The sequence below is a fragment of the Liolophura sinensis genome, chromosome 6, assembly GCF_032854445.1.
Source record: "Liolophura sinensis isolate JHLJ2023 chromosome 6, CUHK_Ljap_v2, whole genome shotgun sequence".
Classification (NCBI taxonomy): Eukaryota; Metazoa; Mollusca; class Polyplacophora; order Chitonida; family Chitonidae; genus Liolophura; species Liolophura sinensis.
The window spans coordinates 69536295-69549717 of NC_088300.1; the positions used below are offsets into that span (position 1 = coordinate 69536295).

At 40.0% G+C, this 13423-nt stretch overlaps 1 protein-coding gene across 1 annotated transcript; it reads right to left on the reverse strand.

Moving 5' to 3' along the window:
• Nucleotides 1-7263: 7263 nt before the first annotated feature.
• Nucleotides 7264-12810, reverse strand: LOC135469278 (taurocyamine kinase-like). Its single transcript, XM_064747893.1, has 2 exons — nucleotides 11772-12810; nucleotides 7264-8330 (listed from the first exon to the last, which is right to left on the reverse strand). The coding sequence occupies exons 1-2, from the start codon at nucleotides 12808-12810 to the stop codon at nucleotides 7264-7266; spliced, it is 2106 nt and encodes a 701-aa protein (XP_064603963.1).
• Between the last annotated feature and the right edge of the window lie 613 nt (nucleotides 12811-13423).

Genomic DNA, 13423 nt, shown 5'->3' on the forward strand with positions numbered 1-13423 from the left:
GTTCTCCCGTCAGAATATACTTTCTCCTTCAAGAAACTCCTAAAATACACATTGCTAACTTTGACAGCCTTTCTTTTTGACTTCGGGGCGTGTCGCTAGTGAAGGCTGAGGGCACTCTTTGCATATACACGTTAAAACCTCCAAGTTCGTCCCAGTGTTGATCTGCGCGGTAACCAGATTTTAGAAAAGACACAGCGAAGACTGTCCAGTCGGAGGCAAGATGTTACGTCTGCTGACTGCAGGCTTTCTACTGAATTTATTTACCTTCTACAAGTGGCCCATGTGTACCTGACAGTTCATATTATCATTTGTATCGGAAAGAACTTCCACATAAGGAGAAAACTCAAATCACGTACAATTTATTATTTATTTGATTGGTGTTTTACGCCGTACTCAAGAATATTTCACTTTAAACGACGGTGGCCAGCATTATGGTGGGTGGAAACCTGACACAGCCCGGGGGAAACTCACGACCATCCTCAGGTTGCTGGAAGACCTTCCCACGTACGGCCGGAGAGGAAGCGACCGCATTGGTGAGAGACTACTGGGTCTCTACCAAACAACTGAGAACTTATTTTCTCCCAGAATGGGTTTGTTGGACAAACTAACAAATATAACATGGTGCTTGACTTAACCCGGATAAAGTAGGGTTCGTCTGAACAGAAATTCACACTGCAGTCTGCGTGAAAAAGTTACTTTTCTCAAGTAGTACACAGGCCCGATCTGCAATCTAGGCTCGAACTCCAAATGCTTCCAACTCATTGTCCACTATGGTGGTCAAACATACTTAAGCCATATAACGGAAGCACACAGAAAATCTATGTACCATACGGACCTGTCACCTTCCTACATGTACATGCATCAATCTAGCTACACATACAAACAACTAGCGTTGACACAAATTCAAGTTATATTTATTTATTTATTTGATTGGTGTTTTACGCCGTACTCAAGAATATTTCACTTATACGACGGCGGCCAGCATTATGGTGGGTGGAAACCGGGCAGAGCCCGGGGGAAACCCACGACCATCCGCAGGTTGCTGGAAGACCTTCCCACTTACGGCCGGAGAGGAAGCCAGCATGAGCTGTAGTTGAACTTACAGCGACCGCTTTGGAATTCAAGTTATAAGTCTAATACATAAAAATACGGCGTTTTATATATGAAACTGAAATTAATTTCTGCAACATGTACAGGGATAGACAAGACATAGAAAAGGTGGTAATAATACAGTTCTGCAAAACTCCGCTAAGATTTATATATAGGTCTTTTTATAAAAACAAACTGTATGAACATAAATTTCTACTTTGGGTAAAAGCCATATTTAATCTTTATAAATGTTTTTCTCTTTTTGTACATTTGATTAAAAACCAGTATAGAAAAACTTATTTGATATTACGTAATGTGGTTGGACCACTCTAAAGTAGAAAGCATTTTTCAAAACGGGTTGTGCCAGCAAATCAACACCATATACATAATGCCGCCTTTCAAAAATATTGATGATATCTGCAGATTTTCACCAGGCGCCTAATATTGACGGTTTGCCAAGTTAGTGTGGCTAGATGATGTTCCGCTCGCTGAAATCTGAACTTTGGCCACCCTGTTTTTGATAACCTTCACTTTTTCTTGCAACTGCTTTCCACGGCTTGCTCAGATTACCTCTAGTCGAGAACAGAATGCTATACACTGAAAAATGTTTATCCAACAACTGATAATAAGACCGCTTTATAATTTTACTCATAGTGACTGAACACTTTAAATCACTCCGTTTAAGCAATAAACCCATTCGATTTACTACATAAATTATTGCAATTATTCTATAAATACTGCATGTATTGATAAAAGAAATCAATATATTTATGAAACATACGCGTGTGGTTGAAAAATAAAAACACCTTGAACATCTTAAAAGTAAGCATTCATTATAGTGTGTGCACGTGTTACCGGTCAAAATAGTTTATGAGTTTCCTAAAATGTATAAAATCAAAAATCTATAATCAAATTATAGCTGTTTGAAACTTTGGAATCCTCTTAACGCTCTAAATAGTATAGGTACGAGTCCGATATTTACTGGAAGGCATTACTTTGTTAAGCACGTTCATTATCTGTTGCAGAGATATGTTTAAATGATGAACATTTGTTTTCTCAATGTAAATCTATCCTCCAGGTGCACACGAGGGAGCTCTAAGTTAGTGGGCTTTGATTTGTCAAGATGGTCGAGCTTGAATTATGTTTTTGAATTTAAATATTTGAAAAAATCTCCACCTTAGAAAAGGATTCCACTTATCTCTAGTGGCAAACTTTCGCATCGTGCGAGACGCTCGTTGCTTCCAAAAAGCATTAATTTTGTCTTATTATAAAATTTAGATATATTTTGTTTTTTGGACAACCTATAGCATTTATTTCGGTCATTACCTTTTCATTTATAATGACAAGTATAGCCCTTAGCGGGCATAATATAATGAAGCTTTCGTCCAGGCTTGCCAAGACGTCTTAGTCTAGATAGGAAGACCTTTTAGTCAGCTGGATCAAATGTTTTCTTTAGGTCGAGAAAAACAGCACGTGCCAATATTATCTAACACGGCATCATATTCTTCTGTTAGAGGAGTTGTTGTTGAATGGGTGACGTAAGAAGTGATACATCTGCTCGTGAACAGTCTTTTGTATTATTGAACTGTAGCAGGCAACATTGAGATTGGTTTGTACATAGTGGTGCCCATTCTTGCGGATTGGCGTGACCGTGTTTTCGAAGACAAGTTAAAAATCAAGGAAAGCAATACATGATGTTATGGGTTATGCCGAAAAATTCGAAATGGAAACCACTTTCGTGTCAAGAGCTTTTATCCAGAGGCAAGTTGAAAGCTGTACATAATTTTGGCCATTTTTAGAGAAGAGGGAATTGATTGAGAGAGTACTTGGGGTTTAACGTCGTACTTAACAAATTTTCAGTCATATGACGACGAAGGAATCCTTAGAGTGCATGCAATGTGCCTCCTTGCTGCAGGACGGATTTCCACCGCTCTTTTATCTAGTGCTGCTTCACTGAGACGACTTACCAAAGGCAAGTAAGCCGACCCACTCGTGCCATTATACTGATACGGGTGAACCAGTCGTTACACGTCCCCTAAATTCTAAACGCCAAGCGAGGAAGCTACAATTCCTCTTTTAAAGTCTTAGGTGCGAACCGACCCAAGATAGACCTTGGATCCCTCCCCCCAACCCCACCCCCCACCCAGCGGACGCTCTGTCAACTGAGCCATCGGAGCAGGTAAGAAGTCATTAAAGTCACAAAGATGACAACATGTCTGAGATAAAAAGCAATGCTGTTAATTACGGCATCTATGCGTCAGTTTAGACATATTGGCAATGTAAATTACGAAATTTTTATATATGCAATCCCTCGGCCATAGTTCAAAACTCTGTGAAAGGAACGATTATTACACCTATTTGGTTGTATTTCTCATTTAAAATAATCAAAACTATTCGAGGACTAACTTATAACGTAATGAAACCGTGACAGTCAATATCAAGGACTTTGCTCTTAAATGGTGTACGACTTGTCGGATCTACTTCAGTAAGGCTTTGGCACGTTTCATTGAGGTTGTTAGACAGGATTGCTGAACATTCAAGATGAATTCCAAATGCGTATTGTAAAAATATGGCAGTCTGTTACCGAAACCATGTCGAGGCTTTTCACAAAAACATGTTAAGTTCTTGCTCTATGAATATTACTTTTCTGGTTCAAGAAGTCATATTTTGTAAGTATAAAACAAAATGAAAAAGAACAGTAGATATACATCCTAAATGTACAATTGTTGAGGAGCGGTTTACAACAGTGCACATTCGTATTTCTGAAAATTGCTTGCAATGTTTTGCTATGGCAATCTATATATGCAGAAGCAGGAAACAATATTAACTTCTCCAGTAGAAAAGAGAATGTTACACTGACGTGGAAAATGCCTGCGTGTTATATTTAAACATTGTCAGCTCCCGGCAATCACCCATGCCTACATAAAATACACGTATAATCGACCACTTAGTGCGGCATATATTCAAATCACTTATTCTAGATATCACACAATACCCGGCAAAAGGCGTAGGCGAGGAGGACTGTGGCTTTGTCCAACAAGCATTCATCGTTTTTTACCTAACACTTCTATTGAGAATTTTTATTAATATGGCGAGTATAGTGTGAGTGAAAAATAGCTGGGTATTCATGTACACACGCAATATTCCAATTTTGTAGGGACTCGGGCTACACATCTCCCGCTCTGTTCCTATTCTTATTTTCCTCTATCATAAAGAATTTGCCTTGTGTTCACTTTGTATGAAACGCACCTGTTCCCTAATCTGTCATGGTTTAATTGTTTTACAGAATTGCAACAATATTGCAGCAATACGTCATAACGTGCATTTCCAAATGACAGATACATGTAACATGATACAATAATATCATCCCCATTTGCTTGTAACTACCCATATTTAAGTAACAATAAGGTGCAATTAAATGGTTAATTACAATAAACATTCCTCTGCTAGGTCTCCAAAACAGTCAGAGGATCTAAATGTGGCTTGTGGTATGTAACACATATTTTATTGCCAAAGTCAGAGTTTTGGTTGTCCAATGCCGCGCTAAAATATCTTAATTATATGGTGATCGTCGGGTTACAGTACTTTTGTCATGTATCCTTATACAACTTTCACACCTGCAGAAGGGGAGGCCTGGGTAAGATGAGCCACCCCCTTTAAAAAGTATCAGTATGTACGACGTGAACCAAAAGCACCATATATGTTGTCAAAAACAATGTGTTGACTTTTTTCACCTTGTTACATAATAGCATCTATTAACATCACCGAAGATAAACAACAAAATCTTTTTTGTAACCAAAAGTGAATACTGTTGAAACAGATATGAGCTCTTCTGGTAAACAAAAAAAATAGCATTTGGCGTGGAACTAATTTTACATCTAAGAACTTATACTTTAACCATTTGGTTTGTAATGTAAAATCCATTTTAGCATCACTAACATTTTCCTAGCTCCCAAGAAAAAATTATTTGTGCGGTTTGGTCTCTTATGATAAGCATTACCAGATGGTAAAATATGATCCATGGACAAACTTACCCAATTTTCTGTTGGTGACATATTTTGATGTTGATATCTCAGTTATTTGTTGAAAAATATTCATACATTTGTATTTTCTGCTGTCACACATTTCTCATGTTGTCAATCATATACGCCTAGAAATATCCGAGTTGGTTATTGTTTGGGCATAGAGTTAATAGGTATGATATCAGATCAACTCTGGTTAATATAAGTGCGAGATAAGCGAAGGGAAATGGTGCTTATCTGTGTGTACTTTCTCGGAAGTAACTGAGTGAATGAACTTGTTTTTTTTCTCTTATGAAACCCCGTTTCAGAAATAGTAACATTTTTCATTCTCCATAAATCTATCACTCTTCAGGGATCTGCCTAAAGATACTCTGCTCTAATTCTTGTGTGATTTACAAAGCTACAATTTAAAATAGACACTTTTAACTGCATTCGCATTATTATTCGCATTATCTCTATCTCTCTCTATCACTCTATCTCTCTGTCACTCTATCTCTCTCTATCTTTCTATTACTCTATCTCTCTCTATCACTCTCTATCTCTCTCTATCTGTCTATCTCTTTCTCTCTAACTCTCAGTATCTCCATATCTCTCTCTATCTCTATTTCTTTATCTCTCTATATCTGTATGCATTACATGTTGGTGCAGTGGGCGCGTTAGAATATACAAGTTACTTTTTTAAGCCAGAGTGAGCCCGGAAATCAAGGTGCTATCACACACAGACTAGAGCGACGCCTGATCCTCAATACAGCTGACTAGTTCTCAACCAGTTATACAGTTACCTGGAAAACCGCTTGTTTACATATCAAACCTCTCCTAGACCGATCTCAGATTACCGTATCAACACTTGAGCCCATCAACACTGACCCTGCGCTTAGGATAATGGTTCACTATGAATCCAGCCCCCTGGAGAGCGCGAGAGAATACCCTGCACCAATGACAAATATATTTAACCGACTGTGTTTACCTCTCTGTACATATCAAAACGCTTTAGATCATTATCAATCATCAAGAGCGTTATACCATCTGTACAACAACTTTACAACAAAACTTATAAGTATCTATTATACTGCCTAACGATATTATTCGTAACATGACTGAAAAATTGTTGAGTACGACGTTAAACCCCAAGCACTCACTCACTTATTCGTAACATCATGGTTTTCTATATCGTTGTTGTTATCATATCTGTTTAAAGGGAGACCGCTTCGGTGGCCTAATGATTAGAGCCCCTGCTTGGAAGTCGGGAGACCCGGGATACAACCCGGGTCCGGTCATACTAAAGATGTTAAAAATGGTACTTGTTGCTACTGGCTTGTCTCTGAACAACTGAGAGGTTTGTGGGGTGAATTGTCTGGTGTCAATGGGCACGTCTGGTGTTGGCATGATGCTTTCAGTAGCAGCGGCATGAACTCGTCCTATCCCAAGAAGACGCAGATCACACATCTAACGACTCTTAAAGTACGACGTTCAACTCGAAGCACACATACATACATACATACATACATACATACATACATACATACATACATACATACATACATACATACATACATACATACATACATCGGGCATGCATTTTAACCCCGTTTTAAGGTATGACTTGTTTTCGGGGCGGGGCAATGTAAGGGATATGAAAAACACAGTACAATAAAGACAGAATGCTACTATTTTTTTGAGGAAAGTACACATTTTCATCTACAAAACAGACGCAATGTGTCCGCAGTGATTGGGTGATCTCTAGGTTTAACACATATGAAGAAGTAGTCTATCTCCAGCTATTTTCATGTAAGATCTTCATATTGCTGCTTTTATTCAAATAAAAAAAAAACAAAAATAAAACAGAAAGTACATCAAAAATATAAAGTTTTTATTTTTCTTTAATTGCATAAATTATCAAATCGATGAAAAACGCTTTAGCACACTATTTGTGATCGCTTTCATAAGTTATGTCTTTTTCGTACATTTCAGTTTTTTGTCCATTTGTTTGTCTTTCAAATTTTCGAAAGTGTCTGGAGGTGATTCACAAAAGCTTGTCCAGTCTATTCTACAAGTCTCTGAGGAGAACATCGGCGAAAAACTTAAAAGCAGAGCAGGGACGAAGAAAACACTGAGAAGAAAACACCTAGCTGTCTAACTTCTTTTATCATGTTTAGGCACTTTTTTCTAACTTAATGATTTCTTCTACTCCACGTCTCATTTCCTGGATGGCCTCAATTTCGCTCAGGCCCATCCGGCGTTTGTTGGAGATATCATAAACACCACCCACACTCTCAGTGTGTTCTCCATGGATTCCACGTGCCTGTAGGTTGTGTTTGTCACAGATTTCCTTGAACTCGGGCATCGCTGCAACTTTTGGGATCTTGATGTGCACGCTGGCGCGGAGTGTTGTGCCAAGGTTGCTGGGACAGAAGGTCAGATAACCCACCTGTGGCAGGCGGGCGAACTCGAGCTTCTTCTCCAGCTCTTTTATACCTGCCACAAGTCTCTTGTAGACTGCCGACAAATCGCCTCCCTTCTGCATGGAGATGATTCGGATGTGGTCTTCCTCGTTCACCCAGACCAAGAAGGTTTTATTGTCGTTGAAGAAAATGCCTCGGCCGACGGGCCAGTCATCGTAGCCACTGGCAGCTTTCAGGAACCTGTCACTGTCGTTGAACAGGAAGTGGTCGTCCGTGAGTTGTTTCTGGGTCTCCTTGGTCATGCCTTCGAGTGGATAGTATGTGCCTTTCAGCTCCCCGGTGAGTCCTTCCAGGGCGGCCTTCGTGATGTTCTGCATCTCCACTCTCTGCTCCTTGTTGAGGGTGGGAGGGAAGCCGAACTTGGCGTGGCTCCGACCCACACGCACACGGGTGGACACGATCATATCCCCGCTAGGGTCCAAGTCACCGAAGCCCAGGTTGGCCATGTCGCCGAAGTCACATTCTGGGTGTTTCAGCTCAGTGATTTTGTGATAGTCCAAGATGACTGGATTGAGGAGATCAGCGAAGACTGTGTAGCCCTCTGGGCAAGAGGCATAAACACCAACCCCACTTTCTGGGTTCTGTGATCCAGATCGGATACAGTCAGCGAGAGTGCCACCAAAACTTGTCTTCTTGTCCTTCAGCTTCTCGTAGACCTCTTCCGTGCAGTGTTTCTTGAGGAGAGATTTGCTGTCTGTGGTGGAGAGCTTTTTCCACAGTTCCGGAAGATCAGCCATGTTGTAGGATAGGAAGGTTGCTTTGCGCTGTTCACACTTAAACGGGGAACTGAATGTTGAGATTTGGTGAAATGTTCGAGAGAATACGGCCTTATAAAGTAACGGGTTGTCAAGAGCGGTACGTGTGCTTCCAAGGGCCAAGTATGAACCCGTCTTGGAGATTAACATGAGCGAACTGTTCAATATCCTCTATGTTAATCCGCCCTTGCGGCTAATCCTCAGTAACTAGTAAGCCGAACACAAGGGCTGTCATTAATGACATGCGTTACAAATGACTTATCTTGTGCACTTTTAACTTTTCTTGTTTCATTTAGATATAGATCATCGTTTTGGTGCTGTCGACACTTCCAGTTTTTGCACCGCGCAAATATCAACGCTCATTTAAAGGCAAACAAAAGACGGATCTTAAAGCGAGCAAAATAAAGGTAAAAGGACGCTAGTCGTTGGAGACAAAAGCCTTTTTTCATAATAAAATTTAATAAAGTGATTTATGGATAGGTACCATATTTGCTAGAATAATGAAAGACATTGATTCTCTGTATATCTCTGTGAGCGCTAGGGTATTGGTATTGCTTGGAACGTGGGTGGACATTAAATGTGCGCGTTCATTTATTTTTTTCCATGTGTGTGTAGAAAGTATCATAATAGCTTTCTTGTTAAGCTGTCACAACGTCATAGCTGCAATGTTGTCGCAAATTCTAATCATTACTTCGTTCAGTCGTAACGTTCACCTGTTTAACAATTGTAATGTTTCAGGCTATAAAGTCATAAATAAAATTCTGTGTATTTGTATTACTCACAAAGTATACTCAAAAACAGGCAAGTGAAGCCATTTTTCCCGTTTTACGAGCTCGTTAAACAGTCGTTTATCTTTCTTTCTGTTTTGCCCTTTTCGGTACTTTCAGTGAAAGACAGCGTCAATTTGCAAGCATTAGCTCTTTATACAGGGTGTCCCAGAAGTCGTGCACCCTCCTGATTTTCATTTTTTCTGTGTTTCATATTTAATACTGATTTTAAAAGTTAATTATGGCTAATTAATTAACAGTACAAGAAAGAGTTGAATTGGTTTTTATGTTTGGAAGAGATGGGGCAACACACCGCTCTGTAGCTCAAGCATTCAACTTCTACCTGGATGGTGCGCGACTTCTGGGACACCCTGTATAACAATGACTATGTCAACATTTTCAGATGTTTTATTTGCTTGACATTTTCTTTAAGGTTCAGTGGCTATGGGACAAGCACATTCCCACAGATATTCCGCATATATTATTTAAATACTTGCTGTTTTAAAGCATTAAAAATTCAAATTGTGTTGAGAGCTGTTGTTGGCATAGAACGATTTTATACACAGGTGAGAATGTCATATCCTAGTTGTTTACAGACATGGTTTCCTGTTAGACATTCAGATCATTATACAATATTTGCTTTCTCTTAGCTTCACGGGAAGATTATGGGTCTGTACTTCAATAGAACAATTCTCCATTCCTGGCTCTAAGGAGGTTTAATAACGTTGTTACATGTGCATAGGACATTTCTCCATTTATACATCCGAGGAAACATACTAACACTGTTAAAGTTCCTCAAGACATTCCCCCACTCATTGTTGTAAAGAGGCATAATAGCACCACTAAATTTCTCACGGGCATTTGCCATTCATACTTGCAGCTCTGCAAGCTATTAAATTTTTGATGGATTTGCCATATGTACGGGTATGTGCGAAATTTTAATTATATGTTACCAAAGACGTTTTACCATGTAATTTCCCAGCTCTCCAAAGCCAGACTCGTGGCATCACTTTTCTTCGCTCTCCGATTAAGTGCCGCGTTCAAATATGTTTCACTTATATGAAAGTCTACAAGTTACGGCAATTTTGTCATGCATCCCAACATCTTTCACAACTGTAAGGCATATAGACTGCCCTGTCACCTAACATATTTACAAATCGAATTCTGCGGGGCAGCTCCCGCTGTGTCAGTCCCCCTAGACCCCAATTTAAAAGACCCCTACAATGGTTCTAACTTAAACATTGAAGGTACCAGTCAGAACCACTTCTTCGTTTTCATTGTTTATAAATGACTTAGATAACCACTTGCTTGAAAATGCTGGTTGTATGTCTATAGAAACAAATGACACCAATGTAAGTATAGTGATGTCTATTATTGTCATGCTGTATGCAGATGATGTCGTTATTGTTATTGACAACCAACGTAATCTACAAAATGCTTTAGACAAAATTTTCGAACTATTGTAAATAGCGGAAACAGGAGGCTAATACAAGCAAATCCAAAACTGTAATATTCGGTAGTAGAAGCTACAATTTTAATTTTATTATAGACAACACAAAAACCGAAATAGCGGATTGCTGTAAGTATCTCGGTATAGTTTTCTCTAAGAAAGGAACAAGAAACCTAGAAGCATATTGCAGATCACGTGAGAAAAGCTCTTCGTAGATTGCCCCAAAAAATGGAGCTTAAGTGCACCTTCTGTAACTCGAATGAAATAGGGGATTAGCTACTTTATTTTTTGGCATAACTTTTCTTTCAAAATTATAGAGAAAGGTATATCCTAAGACAATACATGACCGGAAACTTAACTACCTGTTTGTTAAAATTGTCCGGTCAGAAAATTATGATATGATATAAATTATGCTGAAAACATAGGCTGATAACCAGCCTTTATCAAACAGATATATTGTCATATTTCCGAAAATAATATTTCTACCGATTTGTAATGTTTAGCTATACTACACATAGATGTGAACTTAATATTGTTGCCTAATATATATGGGTTATTTCTGTTATTAACCTTGTAACATAATTATTCGTATGTACATGTTTTAAGGCATGCTCAATCCGCCATCTAGCAGTGATAATGTATACTCCACCTCCAGTGTCACAACTGTGACCGGAGTGTAAAGGAGTAAAGTATAGGCCTGACCAAAAACTCTGAAAAAGTTACCCCCAAGTCCATCGGTAACTATTAAGCTAGCTCAAACATTGTCGGTACTGGATAAACTCAGTGCTATCTGAACAAGTCCATGAAGTACAAAGAAACATGACCCGTGCCAAACATTTATCAGCTGCGTTGAAACCGCCACGCACTCTGAAACATGTACGATTTGTCCTGGTAAGATTTAACTTCCTGTAGTTGGTTAACTTCAAATAAAGCACAAATGCAAAAAGTACAATAAAAATATAAAGTTTTTATTTTTCTTTAATTGCATAAATTATCAAATCAATGAAAAACACCTTAGCACACAATTCGTGATCGTTTTCATGTTGTCTTTTTTGTACATTCGTTTGTCTTTCAAATTTTCGAAAGTGTCTGGAGGTAATTCACAAAAGCTTGTCCAGACTCCAAGTCTCTGAGGAGAACATCGGCGAAAAACTTGAGAGCAGATCGAGGACGAAGAAAACACTGATGTTGGCTGTTTATCAACTCCTTTTATAATATTTAGGCACTCTTTTCTAACTTAATGATTTCTTCTACTCCACGTCTCATTTCCTGGATCGCCTCGATTTCGCTCAGGCCCATCCGGCGTTTGTTGGAGATATCATAAACACCACCCACACTCTCAGTGTGTTCTCCATGGATTCCACGTGCCTGTAGGTTGTGTTTGTCACAGATTTCCTTGAACTCGGGCATCGCTGCAACTTTTGGGATCTTGATGTGCACGCTGGCGCGGAGTGTTGTGCCAAGGTTGCTGGGACAGAAGGTCAGGTAACCCATCTGTGGCAGGCGGGCGAACTCGAGCTTCTTCTCCAGCTCTTTTATACCTGCCACAAGTCTCTTGTAGACTGCCGACAAATCGCCTCCCTTCTGCATGGAGATGATTCGGATGTGGTCTTCCTCGTTCACCCAGACCAAGAAGGTTTTATTGTCGTTGAAGAAAATGCCTCGGCCGACGGGCCAGTCATCGTAGCCACTGGCAGCTTTCAGGAACCTGTCACTGTCGTTGAACAGGAAGTGGTCGTCCGTGAGTTGTTTCTGGGTCTCCTTGGTCATGCCTTCGAGTGGATAGTATGTGCCTTTCAGCTCCCCGGTGAGTCCTTCCAGGGCAGCCTTCGTGATGTTCTGCATCTCCACTCTCTGCTCCTTGTTGAGGGTGGGAGGGAAGCCGAACTTGGCGTGGCTCCGACCCACACGCACACGGGTGGACACGATCATATCCCCGCTAGGGTCCAAGTCACCGAAGCCCAGGTTGGCCATGTCGCCGAAGTCACATTCTGGGTGTTTCAGCTCAGTGATTTTGTGATAGTCCAAGATGACTGGATTGAGGAGATCAGCGAAGACTGTGTAGCCCTCTGGGCAAGAGGCATAAACACCAACCCCACTTTCTGGGTTCTGTGATCCAGATCGGATACAGTCAGCGAGAGTGCCACCAAAACTTGTCTTCTTGTCCTTCAGCTTCTCGTAGACCTCTTCCGTGCAGTGTTTCTTGAGGAGAGATTTGCTGTCTGTGGTGGAGAGCTTTTTCCACAGTTCCGGAAGATCAGCCATGTTGTAGGATAGGAAGGTTGCTTTGCGCTGTTCACACTTAAACGGGGAACTGAATGTTGAGATTTGGTGAAATGTTCGAGAGAACACGGCCTTATAAAGTAACGGGTTGTCAAGAGCGGTACGTGTGCTTCCAAGGGCCAAGTATGAACCCGTCTTGGAGATTAACATGAGCGTATGCTTTAGAACAGGCAAACTGTTCAATATCCTCTATGTTAATCCGCCATTGCGGCTAATCCCCTATAACTGATAAGCCGATCACCAGTGATGTCATTAGTTATATGTGTTAGAAATGACCTTCGGAGTGCACTTTTAACTTCCCTTGAAATAAATCCAAACTATGGATGTGGGTTCGAACCCTGGTAAACGTTAAGCGTGAATCATTCATTTTTGGGCATCGCTTTAAACATTTTTTCGTTTAATCGTATTGTTCATTTGTTAAGCAGTTGTATTATTATTGGCTAAAAGAATTGTAATTATTATTATATGTAAAAAATTTACAATGTCCTATAGGAAACGTGTATTTGCTTTGTACATGGGTCTGTATATTCGCTCCTCTAGTGAAACGACAGCGCACAAGACAACACTAGAACTGTTTCGTTAACAATTTGACCAG

Bases quoted from the DNA above. Each gene is read 5' to 3' on its own strand.
- LOC135469278 (XM_064747893.1), bottom strand. From the start codon at position 12,810: ATGGCTGATCTTCCGGAACTGTGGAAAAAGCTCTCCACCACAGACAGC. The intron at 8,331-11,771 runs GTGCCTAAATAT...AACAGCGCAAAG, and splicing joins AATCATTAAGTTAGAAAAGA to CAACCTTCCTATCCTACAAC.